At 32.7% G+C, this 16,929-nt stretch overlaps 2 protein-coding genes across 2 annotated transcripts; one reads left to right on the plus strand and one right to left on the minus strand.

The window, feature by feature from the left end:
- Positions 1–7,006: 7,006 nt before the first annotated feature.
- LOC145806445 (protein TAP1-like) lies at positions 7,007–12,260 on the plus strand. The gene is made up of 2 exons (XM_082903461.1): positions 7,007–7,370; positions 11,978–12,260. The coding sequence occupies exons 1-2, from the start codon at positions 7,058–7,060 to the stop codon at positions 12,043–12,045; spliced, it is 381 nt and encodes a 126-aa protein (XP_082759587.1). The 5' UTR covers positions 7,007–7,057; the 3' UTR covers positions 12,046–12,260.
- Positions 12,261–13,740: 1,480 nt separating this feature from the next.
- LOC114299913 (leucine-rich repeat extensin-like protein 7) lies at positions 13,741–15,983 on the minus strand. Its single transcript, XM_028244738.2, has one exon. It carries the CDS (start codon positions 15,651–15,653, stop codon positions 14,100–14,102), a length of 1,554 nt encoding a protein of 517 aa, XP_028100539.2. The 5' UTR covers positions 15,654–15,983; the 3' UTR covers positions 13,741–14,099.
- Positions 15,984–16,929: the final 946 nt, after the last annotated feature.

A 16,929-nucleotide genomic window follows, 5' to 3' on the forward strand; every position in this document is an offset into this window, starting at 1 on the left:
GGATATTTACTTTGGGATAAATGAGTAAGTGGGCGTTCGGAATGTGTTTGGTTGTGTTTTCAAACAATGATTCTACACTCATATTTAAATATGATGTTTGGTTGCAAGTCTCAAATCACGTTTTTAAAACTTTGTAGAAAATTTTGTTTCAGGCGCATTTTTCAAATTTTTTTTTTTAAAAATTTGGCCTAACCGGTCGTTTGGCCGGTTGTCCGAAACAGTGATTTTTTTTTTTTTTACAATTGACATATGTTAATTTTTATATATTCGAAAAAAATATTTTCTAAATTTTTAAATTTTTTTTATGTGTTTTAATAGAATTTTGAGTTGTATGTTTGGTTATGAGTTGTAAGTTTTTATATCAAATATCATATGTCACATAAAAAATTCTCCATTTAATTCAAAACTCTTTTCAAAACTCTTTCACTAAACAAATTTTTTACACTCAAATCATAATTCCAAAACTCACAAACTCAAAATACAACTCATACTCTCAAATTATATTTACAAAACTCCATCAAAGGCAATCTTTTTTCTTGTTGTGTTTTGTCTTTTTCCATTTTTTTTTGTTTTTGTTTGGGCATTGTCAGTTCAGTAGAGCTGCTTTTAAAAGAGCTCTATTAAAGCTCTCTATCATTTGGGTGTGTGCTATTGCTAAATAAACTAATAAAATTTCTTAGGTGCCGTTTGGTAACACTTACGTTTTCAGTTTTCTGTTTATATTTACAAAAATTTAAAAAACTCAAATAAAAACTTGTTTGGTAAAATTTTTGATTTATAAATCAGTTGTCTCAGTTTATAAATTTGGCCAAAAAATCAAAACATAAAAAATGTGTTTCCATTTTGAGTTTTCAGTTTTTTTTTTTATATCACCCAACATTAGCTACCACCCGCCACCATTTTCCACTACCGTCATCCGCCGCCACCACCCACCACCCACCCTCCACCACCACCACCTGCCGCCACCACTCACCACCCACCTACTACCACCAGCCACCACTCGCCACCACCACCCACTTGCCACCCACTCACCATCACCACCCACCCCTCGCCACCACCACTACCACCACCACCACCCACCACCACCCACCTGTCATCCACCTGCCACCATCCACCACCTGCCATTACCATTCGCCGCCCGCCACCACCACCCGGCACTTACTTGCCACCACCACTCACCACCCACCTGCCACCACCAGCCACCCACCACCACCGCCCACCTAACACCCACTCGCCACCACCATCCACCACCACCACCACCCACTCGCCACCCGCCTGCTACCACCACCCACCACCACCACCACCCACTTGCTACCATCTACCACCCGCCACCGTCACCCACCCACCCACCACACCACCACCACCCGCCACCCACCTGCCACCACCACCCGCCACCACCACCACCACCACCACCACCACCACCACCCACCTGCCACCACCACCCACCCACCCACCCACCCACCACCACCACCACCCGCCACCTACCTGCCACCACCCGCCATCCGCGCACCCACCTGCTACTACCACCCACCGCTGCCACCACCACCGCCACCACCCACTCGCTACCACCCATCACCCGCCACCGTCACCCACTCACCCACCATCACCACCCACCACCTGGCCGCCACCACCCACTACCACCCGCCATCCGTCACCTACCCGCCACTACCACCACCACCACCACCACCACTACCACCACCACCACCATCACCACCCACTCGCTACCACCCGCTACTGTCACCCACCCACCCGCCACCACCACCCGTCACCCACCACCCGTCACCTACCCACCACCTACCACTACCCGCCATCCGTCACCCACTCACCCACCATCACCACCCACCACCCGCCCGCCACCACCTACTACCACCCGCCATCCGTCACCCACCCACTCACCATCACCACCCACCACCCGCCCGCCACCACCCACTACCACCCGCCATCTGTCACCCACCCGCCACAACCACCACCACCACCACCACCCACTCGCTACTTTCCGCCACCGTCACTCACCCACCCACCACCTACCACCCGCCACCTACCCACCACCTACCACCACCCGCCATCCGCCACCTACCTGTCACCACCACCCACCACCCGCGCACCACCCCACTCGCCACCGTCACCGTCACCCACCCACCCACCCACCACCACTACCCACCCGCCACCATCCACCACCACTAGCTACCCACCACCCACCGTCACCACTTTCCACCACCGTCTTCCGCTGCCACTTGCCACTTGCCATTTCTCACTCTTTTTTATATTTTTAAATTTTTTTAAACATTTTGTCAATTACCAAACGCGTTTGTAGTTTACGTTTTTCTAAAAATAAACAAAAAATAAACAAAAACCAATTTATAAAATTTTTGTAAATATAAACTAAAAACGTAAACGTTACCAAACACACCCTTACTACACCTATATGTGTTGTTAGGAATGCTTTATTTTGCAATAAACAATTTGGATGTTGTTCATATTCCACCCTAAAATATTGAAGCACTCAATTTTTACAAGGGTATTTTGGGTTTTTCCTTTAAACACATTTTGAGAGAGAGAGAGAGACCTAAATGAGTAATGTGACCTTATAAAATTAAATACTCTTTCCATCTTTTTTGTTCTCCATTTTTCAAGGAAAATGATTTTTTTCCCGATTTTGCCCCTCCGAACAGCCCGAAACAGATAGAAGAGAAAGAGAAAGAGAGAAAGAGGGAATGGAGAGAGAGAGAGAGAGAGGGCCCCTTTGCTTCCGCCGATCGATCGCAGATCGCCCGGCCGATCATCGCAACTCGTCGCAGCCCCGCTTCCGCCTTTGCCTCTACCTCCGCCCGCCGTCGTCGTCGCCTCCGCCTCTTTCTTCTTCTTATCTGCTACTCTTTCTTCTTCTTCTTCTTTTCTGATTGAAAAAAAAAAAATCAAAACAACGAAATGACGTCGTTTTAAATTCGGGGGATTCAGGGAAACTCTTTTTCGAGCTACGTAGCACAACTCATTCTTCAAAATCCAACTCTTTTACATTTAATTAATTAACTATTCATTTCTAAAACTATCTTCTACTCACACCCACATGGATTCACATCTATCAGGAAAACAAACAAACAAATATACACATGTATATATATATATATATATATGTAAATTACATTAACCTCCTTCAAAATTTAAAATATATATTGTAGCGACCCTAATTTTTTTTAGTCATTATTTATTATTATTTTGGTTATTATTATCTTATTTTATTTTTGACTTTATTAATTGGGTGGTTACATGAGATTTAATGTGATATTTAATGGATTTAATGATATAATTATTAATTGGGTGGTGACATAAGGTTTAATGTGATATTTAAGGCGTTTAATGTTGTGATTATTAAATTTACTGCATATTATAGTTTATTAAGCTATTATATATTGAGATTTAGGTTTATAGTATAACATTATTAGGTCATACTAGCTCTTAGGTTATTATATATATAATAACATAGAAGTATTCAACTAGGTTTAGGAAATCAAAAGGAAAAGAGAGAGACCAAGTTGTGAGAGAGAGAGAGAGAGAAATCAAAGAGGACAAAGAAAAGGGCGGCAACAAAGAAAAAAAGAGGAGAGGGAAGAAAAGGAAAGGATTAGGGTTTTGTTTTAGTGGCTCCTTTAGTTCTCCAAATATTTTATTGATCTTCAAAATAATATTGTGAGTACAAAACTCTCTTTCCTTGATTTATATTTAATTCTTTGTTTTTACTTATTTATTTGATATTAGTTTGATTTTGTATTCACATAAAGATGATAGATTGATTTTAATTATTTTGACTAGTGGTGTGTGTAAAGCTTAGGGTTCTTAGATAATTGATTGATTTTAATTACTTTGATTAGTTGTGTAGGTAAAATTTAGGTTTTTTAGATGATTGATTAATTTGAATTATTTTGTTTAGTTGTGTAGGTAAGGTTTAGGGTTTATAGATGATTGATTGATTTTAATTATTTTGATTAGTTATTTATGTAAGGTTTAGGGTTTTTAGATGATTGATTGATTTTAATTATTTTGATTTGTGGTATATGCAAGGTTTAGGATTTTTATATGGATTGATTTTATGATTGTAATCACACTCATGATTATATAAAATTAAAATAAACTTAGAATCCACAGATATTGGTAGAGGATGGATTGATTCGTTATTTTTATTTATTTATTTTTATTAGATGTTAGATTGATTTTGTATTTGCATGTAGACGATGGATTGATTTTACTTATTTTGATTAGTTGTGTATGCCATGTTTAAGATTTTTATATGGATTTATTTTATGGTTGTAATTACACTCATGGTTATATGAAATTAAAATTAATTAAGAACCCATAGATAAATTCCTTATACTCCACCATGACTCCATGAATTGTTGTTGTATTTGAGTGTTGTGAGAAAAAGTGTATAACAAAAAGTGAGGATTATGAGATTTATTTGAATGCCTTAGGCTCGGCATTGTTATGTTTATGCTCATGTGTGAGATGTTGTGTATATATATATTGTTACCTCGTTCTCATAAGTAGACGAGTGCTTTGATTTGCTCGCGTACGTATATGCTAACCATCCGGGGAGTGTGAGTCAAACTCAGGACGATATCCCCGTTCAAGTTTGGCTTCGGAGCGGTGTTAGGTATACGGGAGGCACGTGAGATATATGTGTAGGTCGGAAGGGAAGGGCCGGAGTGATGGAGTTAAGGAACAAAGAATTTAATTATGAATTTATTAGTATAGTGTGTATGGTACTGTTATGTACATGATAAAAAAAAAATAGTAAACGATCCTGACAAATTATGAAATTTGAGTAGAGGCATGTATACGTGAGTTTGGTCAACTTTTGTGTTGTACCTTTTTATTAAAAAGATCGATTAGAACTTATAATCGGATGACCTTGGTTATTGTCGGTTTGATTCATTTTGGTAATGCAGATTTTATAGGTTGTTTTAACCCACAAAACGAGCTCATTTTTATTGGTTTCTGCACACTTTTTGTGTTTTGAACTTTTTTGAAAAAAATCATCTTGGGGCAGTTTTTTATTCGTTTTCAGCTTTAGATTTTTCGATTGAATTCTGTCTAGATTTTTATATCAAGTTTTTCTCTTAACCTGTTCAGTTTCTGTTAAATTCGTTCACGTTGTCTTTTAAGAAATTTGATTCTGTACAACTTTCGTTCTTTGAGTTTTGATCAATTCGAATTATTTAAGTATGAAACGGTGTAATTTTATATTTTTTTCAACAAGTTACTTATGATTAAATTATACTAACGTTATTTGTTTTGCAGGATGGTGGGTCTTACTAACTTTTTATGCAGGGCTGACCCACTATATTTTTATTTCTATTTTATAATAAATTTATATTTCGTTGTATACGGACAAGAAACTAAATGCCACCGTATCTCGGGAAACTACCCATTCGTCTCGGTGCGGTTGGAACTACTTGTCTTGTCCCGTGATAAGAATTAAATGTATTTTTGTCTGTGTCTGGTGGACACGTGGGTGTTAAATATTGTACTCATACCAGTATACCTGTATACTAACCCGTTTTGTCTCTTGGCAACTCGGGTGCGTTCTATTTGAGCGCAACTGAGCTTCCTTTGCAGGATTAGTTGGGGCTACGGTGGTGATGTGGATTTACGATAGTGTTGGACCTGTCGTTTGGACTTCTTTTGTTTTATTGAGCTGAGGATTGATATTAGTTTATGTATTTATTATTCTCTTTATGACTTTAGTATTGGAATAATTTAGAATGGTTTGTAACCGTACATTATTTAAGTTATTTTGACTATGTATTGTTACTTTAATGTTGAGGTATTAGTTAGTTATGGAATTATGGTGGATGTTTTGGTTGGTCTTTAGTTTTTGTTTCACCCCTAAGATTTAGATGATAAAATGTTATTGGGGTTTAGTCCCAATTTAATATTTAATTGTCCGAATTTTGGGGCGTGACATATATAATAAATTTCACAAGCATAACATAATTATATTGATAGTAAATTAAATTTTCACCTTTGTAATTTAACTTAAATCACATTTTTTTTCTTTTAAAAATGAGAAATGACTGAAAGTCGTCTTTTTATTTTTATTTTTTTATCATTAGATGGTAAAGGTGCAACTCGGGCGGATTCAGGTGGATTGGGAGATTATCCAAGCTCAGCTTAAGTTATGTTGAGACCTGCTCAGACCCGAATTATAATCTGAGATTGCCTGCCCAAGCCGGACCCAAGTTAAACCCGAGTTGCTTGAATTGTAAATGAATTTTTTTTCGCAGCTACATTATTAAGTTATTAAAATTTGACTCTATTTATATATTTTTTATTATAGAAAATCATTAATAACATCAAAACAAATAATTTATATAATGTAAGAGAGATGTCGCTTTAGTAGTTTTTAGCATTTATGAGTGAATAAAAAAAAAAAGGTAAGATTTTATGTTATTTGTATATTTAATATATATTCAATATGATTTAATAGTTTAAATTACTTTAATATCATGTAATGACTAATAATTTATATGTGTATTTGATATTTTAATATATTTATATATGTATAATTCAGGATTTGAGTTACTCGAGTTGTTTGACATTTTTGTCCAAACCCGCCCAAATTTAATTCGGGCTTCTAAATTTTTGTCCAAGCCGTATCGAATTTGAAAATATCTTATCCAAATTCTAAAAAAAATCGGGTTAAGTTCAGGTTAACCTGGTTGAGTCCGTTCAAATTGCACCCGTATTCGCTGGTACCTAATGTAACTTAAATCTAAGGAGAATGGGTTTTTTTTTTTTTGGGTCACTCGTTGAAATCTATACTATTTAATTTGCTAAACCCATTTTTATTTGGAGGAGTGGTAGCTTAAATAAAAACAAAAGGAGTAATTAATGTTTCTTAACCATACTCCTAATCTCATTCATTATAACCCCCCACCTCCATTAATGAGCCTCAAATTTAGGTCCTTCGAAGCCCATTATAAATTTTGACCTTTGATACAACATTTGCAACCATCCACATTCACTGAAAAAAAACAAAAAAAACAGTAGTAGTAGTGCCATGGAGAGGAGCAAGAAAATTATTAGTGGGAAGGTTTGGGGAGTGATTGTACTTGTAGGGTTGATTAGTGTGATGGCACAACAGGCCAAAGCACTGGGAGTTAGAGAGGCATATGGATGTTGGGGAGGGTGTTACAATGAGTGCATTCTTCAAAGTGGGATGGCCAATTCAGAGAGGCTGCCTTGCTATTTGAAGTGCTTGGGGAGTTGCATTTCTCTACCTCTCTCTGTCTCTGCATCTTCTGATAAAACTGGTTATCAGTACTATTGTCAGCTTGGTTGCTCAATGGATCAATGCATCAGATTTAGCTCTGGTATAATCTCATTCCTCCATGCATGCATGCTCTCTCTCTCTCTCTCTCTCTCTCTCTCTCTCTTATATTTATGTATTGACTTATTATATAGATATAAAATAGAAAAAATTACATGTTAGTGTATTTCTATAAAAATGATTACAGATGAGTAAAATTTTATTAACATTAATAATTAAAGATAAAATTTTCAATGATTCTATAATTATTTTATTAAAAATAATCTGAATTGTAATTTTTCTTATAAAATATATTTTTTTTATCAGCCAAAACAAAATTATTGATGGAAAAAAAAATATACAACATATAAAAATGTATTAATAAAGGGAAGGAAGTGTAAAAAAGTTTGAAATATGTGAAAAATTATTTAATAAATTTGAAATATTTATTATAATATGTGCAAGTGACGTTTTAGTCAATGTGATTGTGCAAAAATTGACAAAAAGGGCTCGCATTGTCTATCACCCAATCAATCAGAATTGAAAAATAATGTTGTGTCATGTTTGAAAAAAAATGATTCGGAGCGCTAAATTTAAAGTTTTTATTTGACCGGGTACATTAAAAAATATAAAAATAAGATATAAATATATACATTATATCATAAGTGAGACCCACAGATTTAGAATTCTTGTAGAGCTCTATAATTAGAGTTCTAAATTATTTTTCATATTTCAATTGTTGTTGTTATTGATACGAGAGCATCATGTCAACATAATGTGTGAATACTTGAAATCATTACTATAATTGCTATGGCTGTTTTGGTAAGATTGTTAAATTTTTTTTTTTTTTGATATTTTTAATTTTTTTATATAAGAAATGATGAGACTCAAAATAAATTAAAAAAAAATTAACTTTTTTTATTTTATGATCTTCCTAAATGACCCTGTATAACTATGATTGTCTAGTTATGTTGAATTTTGAGTGTGACGGGATTGCATGTATAGTAATATTAGGTTAATAATGTGAGATAAATTTATTTTTTTCACTAATGTGGCGGTGTATGTTAGTGGAGACTAAATTTATAAAATTACGTAATATTAATTTAACTTTTTAGATAAAGCTCTTAATTCATGTCATTTTGTCTCAATTAAGGAGTTGTTTGAAATGATCTAAATAAATATATTTTTTGACTTTTTATAAAAAAAATATATAAAAAAATAAAAAGATAAAAAATATGCTTATATAACACTCCCAACAAGCTCTAAATACAATTTTAATAGGACCCACGTATTAGATATTAGCCTCTTTTTAGTTTTGACTATTTGCATATTAAGGTCTCGATTGGTAATAGCCTATTTTAGTAATTTTTTAATTAAAATATAAGGTAAAAAAATTAGTATGTTTAGAATGACTTTTGATTTTTTACAAAAAGATGTGCAAAAAATAAAGAGAAAAAAGAATCTTTGATTTTTTTTTATATAAGTTATAAGTTTTTTTATTTTTTAAATAACTTTTTGACTTTTAAATTAAAAGGGTTGCATGCGAAACGATGCCTAAAATTCCACTCTACTAAGGTACTGTGCCCATTGATTTTATTTATTTTTATCATGCTTCGATTACTATTTCATATATTTAATTAATTAATAGATGTTATCATTTACATCTATTAGTTACGAATAAGTTTACAAACACTGAAATTAGTTAGAGAATCAAATAGAGAATATATGTAGATGTAGAAGATTTTTATTAATGACAGTAATCAGAGACAAATTAGGATAAACTCCTCCTTATATCTTCATCTCCCCATATCTTTTTATACATCTCTTGTAGCTCTTAAGTCAAATCCACACTGATAATTCGAACTTTCATCTCGTAAACTTTGTAATAAATGTCATTTATGCAAAAAAATTATCAAATAACTATGACCACATGAACAATCACATTTTATTTTATAAAATAAATAATAAATATAATTATAAACTTAAACTATTTATTCTATAAAATAAAATGCGATTTATATATATATTTATAATTATTTGATAAAATTAATTTTTTGTATAAATAATTTTTATTGTGAGATTTAGGGGATAGTCAGTTCAATTCATCGGTAAGAGTTTGAATTAGGACTAAGAAAGGTACGGAGAGGGATATGAAAAGATGAGATATAAAAGAAAACTTATCCCGACAAATCATGGACTTCTGGCGTCATTAAATGGAACTATCTACTTTTGTAACTTTACGTTAAAGTTGAGAGCCTCCAATTTCAAGACTCCCACTGGATTATCATTATCTACTCCAAAGTAATATATATATATATATATATATATATATAGTGGAGAAAGGTATTAAGGCTATGTTTGGTATGTTAATTTTGGGTTAAAATAGTTATAAAATGATAAAATAAGTTAAAAAATTAATAAAATAAAATATCACATTTAAACGATAATTATTTTATTTTTTTTAAAAAAAGTCAAAAAAATCAAAAAGTCTATCCCAAACGAGATTTTTGTAGCCCCAAGCTAAAATAATTAAAAAGCCAAAAAGCTAACCCACATCCCAAACAAAGGTTGTAATATTTAAAGAGTCTTGTCTAGAATGTTGTTCGGGTCATGAGATTTATTACTGATCCATTTCGGTAATTTAAACTATTTATTTTGTAGAGTTATTCGTTCATTGCTCAATATGCCCTTCAACTAATAAAATGTGATTTCAACTAATTAAGTTTCATTGAAAATTTTATTTATGATATTAATTAAATTCTTCTTTTTATCGGCATATTAATTAAATTCTTGGGTTTTGGGGGTTTAATCATATCTCTAGATATTTGGCTAAGATTTAAATTTTTTTATAGGTGTTTCGAGGAAAATTTATGATGGCAGTTGTTTGGCAAGGAAAATGTTTTTTTTTTTTTAAAAATGGTAGTTGTTTCTAATTAATTAGAGATTTTATGATGGAAAATGCTATTTATACAAAAATTACCACCAAATTTATGCACATTTTTGTATAAATATCATTTAAATGAACAATTTATTTTAGAGCATTGCTTGTCAAGTTTAAAATTAGATATACTTTTCAAGTATAATAATGTGACAATCAATTAAAATATGTAAAACAATACTCTCTCTCATATTTTTCTTAATTATCAATCAGTCATATCCCTTACGCATCATCATTGGGTCTAAAAAGTAAACTTATATATCATTTTTAAAAAAAATAATAAATTATAATATTTTTGTCACATAATTCTATATATAAATTATGTATATCAATACTTTTTTTTTTTTTAAATTCCAATCCAACCACCAATTAATTGTAAACGAGGCTGATAATTGCATCTTTACTGCCAGTTTTGGGCGGGGGTGGCCCTAGAGTTGAGGGGTACCTTACATTGTCTTATTAAATAATGTTGTACTCATCTCAATTAATCCTTGTCCTGAAAAAAAAACGTAGCAACTCTTAACTCATATGCAAATAATTGAGTCTTAGGGATTGTTTAGAGTGTCTTAAATAAGTGCACTTTTTATCTTTTTAGATTAAAAAGTTGAGGGAAAAAATATGGATGTTTGGATTAATTTTTTGACTTTTTATAAAAAAATGTGTAATAAAAATTGGTTTGTAGAGAAAAATTAGGATTGAAAGTTGTGCAGCCGTAATTGTTGACTTTTGATGAATAGTGTTAACTTTTTAACTTTTTAAATAACTTTTTGACTTTTTAAATTTTTTCATATTACCCAAACTTGACCTAACAATACATTTGAAATAAAAAAGAAAAAGATTTATACAAACCAACAAATTTTATCTTTTTTTTAGTATTATTAATTGATGCATCATGCATTAATGACACTTTATAAAGGGCGCTGCTCCGGACCCCTGTACGCAACGAACCCAACACCCCCCACCTCCACGTGGGGGGGCTGCCAATGAAAAAAAATAAAATAAATAAATAAATACAACAATAACAACAACAGTTTTTGATCAATCAAAACAGACCCTAGCACCCCAACTGGGGTTTTAATGCATTTTCTCTTTATAAATTGAAACATAACACACTACAATGATATGACAGGTGCGTCACTAATGGGTCATTTGATCTTGGTTAATATAATCAATTTTTTTAGTTTGAGACTTTTTTAACCTGTCTTTTTTAATTTTATTTGGTTTTTGTTTTGAGATTTTTTTTTATTTTTGTGAGAAAAAAAGTGTAATAATTATAGATAAAAAGTAATATTTTATCTTATTAACTTTATAACTTATTTTGTTTTTTTATGCGTTTTTAGACCCAAAATCTTAGCTAGATGAGGGCTAAGTTTTGTTTATTTGTATTTCTTAAAAGAAAAATAACAAGATATATTTCCCATCAAGTTTAAAACACATTTTTTTATTGATTTCATACCATGTTTTCGCTTATTTTTTTTCAAATAGACTTATTTTTCTCTAGTTGAGAGTATTAAAATAGACTGATTTTTCTCTGGTTGAACTAAAACTCCCAATCTAGTCCCTTTTCATTACCTTATTTTAACTCAATCTCGATATAAAACAAGATTCTCGTATACTGATTAGCATTTGTCTTTCACTAATTTGCCCATAAACACTGTTTTTTGTTTTTGGTCTACTAACTAAATCTAGTATTAATATTTCAGTTTTTATTTTTTTATTTTTTAAATTTGCAGATGGGGGAAAAATGGAAGGGTGCTTGGAGAACTGCTCCACCAAAATCTGCAATATCAAGAATGTTTAGAAGTCTTCTTCATTTGCATGCATGCACACTAGTGTTTGCATCCATGCAAAGCATTGTCATCCCTAATTTGTTTTTGCATTGTTAAATCGTGTCCCTGTTTAGATTCGGTTTGCTTATGAAAAATGTTATTTATGTTTTGCATTATTATTAAATGGTGTCTATGTATGGCTTCAATTCGATTATGAACATGTTATACACCTCATTTTGTCAAATAATTGGCACATTTTTTTAAAAGCAAAAAGCTAATTGTTGTGCTATCAAACATATTACACATAAAATCTAATGAAAAGATAACTTATCCTATGAATCACTAAACACTTCCAATTTTTTAGCCCTAACTTTTTTGTTGACACTTTTTAATTCAATTTTTAAGTTAATATCGAACGATCATGTTTGGTGATTAAAACAAAAAAAAATTATTTTTTTAACTTTTCACACATCCAAAATAGTACTTTTACTTGATAACCAAATCCTTCAAAGTTAGTGAAGACCCATCAAAATAATGATATGATAAATGTCACAACAATAAACACAAAAATTATAAAATTTATTAAGTTATATAGTATTACTCTATTGAATAATCCCCCAATGGCAAATGCTTTTATATCAGTATGATGTCAGTATTAGCAGTGATGGACCAAAAATTATAATTAGGGGGGACTGCGTGCAAAATCATAATAAATTTTTAATTTTTTCATTCAAAGCGAAATCATTGTATATAAATATATTAAAATATACACTTTTATAATTATAAAAATTAAAATATTATTCAATCTGAAATAGCTCAGGATAGAAGTTCAAGGCAAAATCTCAACAATAAGTCTTTTTTACATTTAAATATTATTATTTAGTATAAATTTTTAATGTAAAATGCATTTACCTATCCTATTTTTGTAATTAAAATTTGAAATTATTCACAATATTTATTAAAACTTAAAAAATGACATTGTTCAAAGACCCTCAATAACAATGCTTAAAAAAAATTGTGTCAAAAAATTTAAGGTAATTTAAAGGTCACAAATTTTTCATGATCATTTTCATGAAAAAAATTTCATGATCCCTAACATTTCTCTTTAACTATTGAAGGTCTTTGAACAAAACAAGGAGAAAATTTATCGGACTTTATTATTAGATTTTTTTTTTGGGGGGGGGGGTCCTTATAAGGCACCCATACACCAATCATCAATTATCACCCCTTATGCAATTGGATAAAAATATCAAAATAAAACTAGCGATGCTACCATATAAAATAAAAACAAAAAAATACCTTACAAGCATCCATAAACTTAGGAGTGTAAATTTTAATTATATTAAAAATTTATTAATATAAAATAATAAACTTTAAAATTTATGAGTTTTTGAAAACTTATTAACTTGTAGGGGCCACCCCACTCCCCCCGCCTAGCAACCCCTAGCATGAGAAGTTAAGAGTTTAATTCAAACCTTAGAATTCGCATATATATATATATATATATCAACTAACCAAAAGAAAGAACAAAACGAAAGTGAACATTGTCACACTAAATGAAATATTGTAAAAGCTAACAAGCAAATGTGCAACATAGAAAAAAGATTATAAAAATGGAAATTTAGAAGAAAAAAAAACAAAATTTCAAATAGAAAAGAAGACCCACAAAGCCCTGCTCATCATTTGTTTTCAGGAAACATTCTCATCTATCCTGCAATTGGAACCTATATTCTATGTCTGTTATTTTATTAACTATCAAAACCACCAATAACACTACAAAACAAACTTGGATACACTTTCTTGACCACACCTTTTCCATCTCTTGTAGGGCAACCAAAAAAAAAACACTTGGAATTGCATCATACACTAACCGATTCTTAAACAATAATTTGCAAGAAAACTAATGGTTTTAAATATCGATGATATATAATTGTATTGCGAATATCAATACCGTTACTTAAAACCTTGACAAAATTTTCACATAATTCTTTGTTCCATTCTAAATCTTCTTTTCCTTGTTTTGTGCTTTGAAGAATCAGTAGCTAAAATTCATTGTCTTTTCATCATGAAGAGAATCCCCAAAAGATTAGAATTTTGGTGGTGGGGGAGATATATATGGAATTGGAATAATTGGCGGCAATGGTAGGGGAGTTAGTGAAGGTGGAGGTGAAGACAGATGTTGCTGACATGGTGGGGGTGATGGTGGGGGAGGTGGTTCTACACAGGGGGTTAATGGTGGTGGTGGTGGAGGTGGATTTGGGTGGGGAGGTGGCGAATAAATAGGCGTTGGAGGTGGAGGTGGAGATGAATTGCTATGAATGGGTGGTGGTGGTGGTGGTGGTGGTGGTGACAATTGTGGAGGTGGAGGTGGTGATGATAGAGGTGGGGGCGGTGACTGTGGTGGCAATGACGGTGGTGGGGGTGGGGGTGAAAATATCGGTGGACATGTGCAATTATGTGGCTGTGACGGCGGCGGCGGTGGCGGTGGTGATGGAGGAGAAGGAACAACAACTTTAGCACATTTAAAAGCATTACAATCAACTGGTCGAGACAAAAACACCTTACATTGTATTGTAGATCTTTGTGTTGGTCGTCCTTTCAAACAATTCCTTTGATCATCAAAACCGGGCAAATTCAAGCACACAGACGACTCATCGGTGAAGAAATTGTAATCATAGTTAAAATTCTCCAAACTCGGGATCGAACACACCCTCTCCAAAACCTTCCCAGACACCATGTTGTGAGAAACATCCAAATGCTCCAAACTCATCATCTCTCCAACATTCTCCGGCAACGACCCCATAAAATAATTATAACTTACATCGAACACAGTTACTTTCTTCAACATCCCAATCTCACTTGGAAAACATGACCGAAACTCGTTGTTCTGGAGAATTATCTCGTTTAGGGTTTCTGACATATTGCTCAAACTTGCCGGCAGGCACCCTTGAAACTTATTATTGGCTAAAACCAATGCTGACACAGGCGAGCTTCCAATATTTTCAGGCAATTCAGAAGAAAATCTATTATCGTTAACGAAAATTGCATCGAGATCTTTCTCAAATAGTTTTGAGGGAAGCCCACCTTCAAATTCATTGAACCGGATATCGAGGTATTTGAGCTCGGGCAGTTGGAGTACAATACAAGGAAACTTGCCAGAGAAGCGATTGTTGCTTAGGTCTAACTCTGTCAGTAACTTGAAGTTCAAGAAACTACGAGGGATTGTACCACAAAATCGGTTAGAGTTTATATGAAACAATCCAATGTCATATAGTAGCCCTAATTCATCTGGGAGGTGGCCAGAAAGGTCGGCCTGGTTGAGATCTATGCCTGCAACGGTACGTTCTGAAGGAGAATCGGGTGCTTCTGAACAGAATACCCCGGTGTAATTACACACATCGGATCCGATCCAATTTCCAGTATTGTTGTTTGGATCTGAGATGATGACTTGTTTCCATGCTTGTAGTGCAAGGTAAGCATTTTTCAGTCTAGGGTTTTTGATATCGAGAGACGGGTCGATGGTGAGAGTGTCTCCTCCATTGGTGAATTTAGAGGCATTGATGAATATGAGAAAGATGGTGTAAAAGCGAGAAAAGCTCAAGTGTGGAAGGGGATGAGAATGGTGGATCTTTTTCTTCATCACACACTACTTAGCATTTGATTTTTTTATTTGATCTCTTTCTTTTGTTATTAAGAGAAGTTTCGGCTTGGACCTTTGGATTTTGAGAGAAAGATGGGTATGAAAGTAGAGTTGCGTAGGTGAAGATTGAAGCAAAGACAAAGCTAAAGTTAGTAGAGTTTTGGAGTTGGTTGTGGTTTGTCAACTGATGAGAATTTTTTTTTTTTCCTTTCTTTTTTTCTCTCATAATTATGCGGCTTGATTTTCTGATTAAAACAAACAATTTTTATTATGTTTAGATTCTAAATTTGTGGATCAAGAAGAAAAGGAAAAGTTGGTAAAATAAAAGTACAACAAGCTTTTCTTTTCTTTTCTTTTTTTGATTTACTAATATAATATAAAAAGAGAGTGTAATTACTTGTCAAAAGTCTATTTTTTGTTTAATTATTCATAAAAAATAATACGTATAAGTGATTCAATTTCTTTATATATATTTTTCATAAATTTAAGATCCAAACATAGCATTTTTTTTTCTTTTTAAATTTTATTCACCATTGTGGTACATCTTTATACTTTTCTTTTCTTCTACAAAAAATTATAGAAATAGCTCGAATTTCATTTTTTTGGTAACTCATGCATTGAGAGCAATGCTATAGACCACTAATTTGTCATCACTAATCCCACCACTAGTGAGGTGGCAATTAAAAAAAAAAAGAAAAAAAAAAAAACAAGGCACAAAACACATGTGACAGTGGGTGGGACCTACTGCCACATCATTAGAGCCATCACTAATTAGTGGTCTAAAGCATTTTTGTTTAAACTCCTATTTCTATTTCTTATAATAATAATAAAAAAATCAATAGAAGTATTTCAATGAGTTTTTTTCCATAAATATCATAGATTTTGGTTCAAATATTAACTACTTTTAAGTTGATAAAAAAAAATTTATTGGAAACAATTTGCTCAATTTGATAAATAAATGCAAAATTATTATGATTAATATATTTATTTTATATTTGTTTAAGTTTAGTAGAAATCTTTTTTTTTATTTTAATTTTATTAAATAACGTTTCAGACAGTTGGAATTTTCGCGCACAATGGTGGCTAATATTTGTTTGACCACTCAACTTATTACTGACTATTCTCGGAATCGTTACCGCTTTTTTCTCCATCAAACCCAATTTTTACTTTTCAACGTTTTTAACTTTTTAATCGGCAAATTTCCAGCTTTTTAACAATGAAATACTATTAATTATAATTTTTAAAATATTTTTATCTAAAAGCGATTTTCAAATAT

Source organism: Camellia sinensis, chromosome 13 (genome assembly GCF_055761805.1).
Source record: "Camellia sinensis isolate YWXY chromosome 13, ASM5576180v1, whole genome shotgun sequence".
NCBI lineage: Eukaryota > Viridiplantae > Streptophyta > Magnoliopsida > Ericales > Theaceae > Camellia > Camellia sinensis.

What these genes read in the sequence shown, in the direction of transcription:
- LOC145806445 (XM_082903461.1), top strand. Translation starts at nt 7,058, where the DNA reads ATGGAGAGGAGCAAGAAAATTATTAGTGGGAAGGTTTGGGGAGTGATT. An exon ending in ATGCATCAGATTTAGCTCTG is followed by an intron (nt 7,371 to 11,977) that starts GTATAATCTCAT and finishes TTAAATTTGCAG; the next exon opens with ATGGGGGAAAAATGGAAGGG.
- LOC114299913 (XM_028244738.2), bottom strand. Translation starts at nt 15,653, where the DNA reads ATGAAGAAAAAGATCCACCATTCTCATCCCCTTCCACACTTGAGCTTT.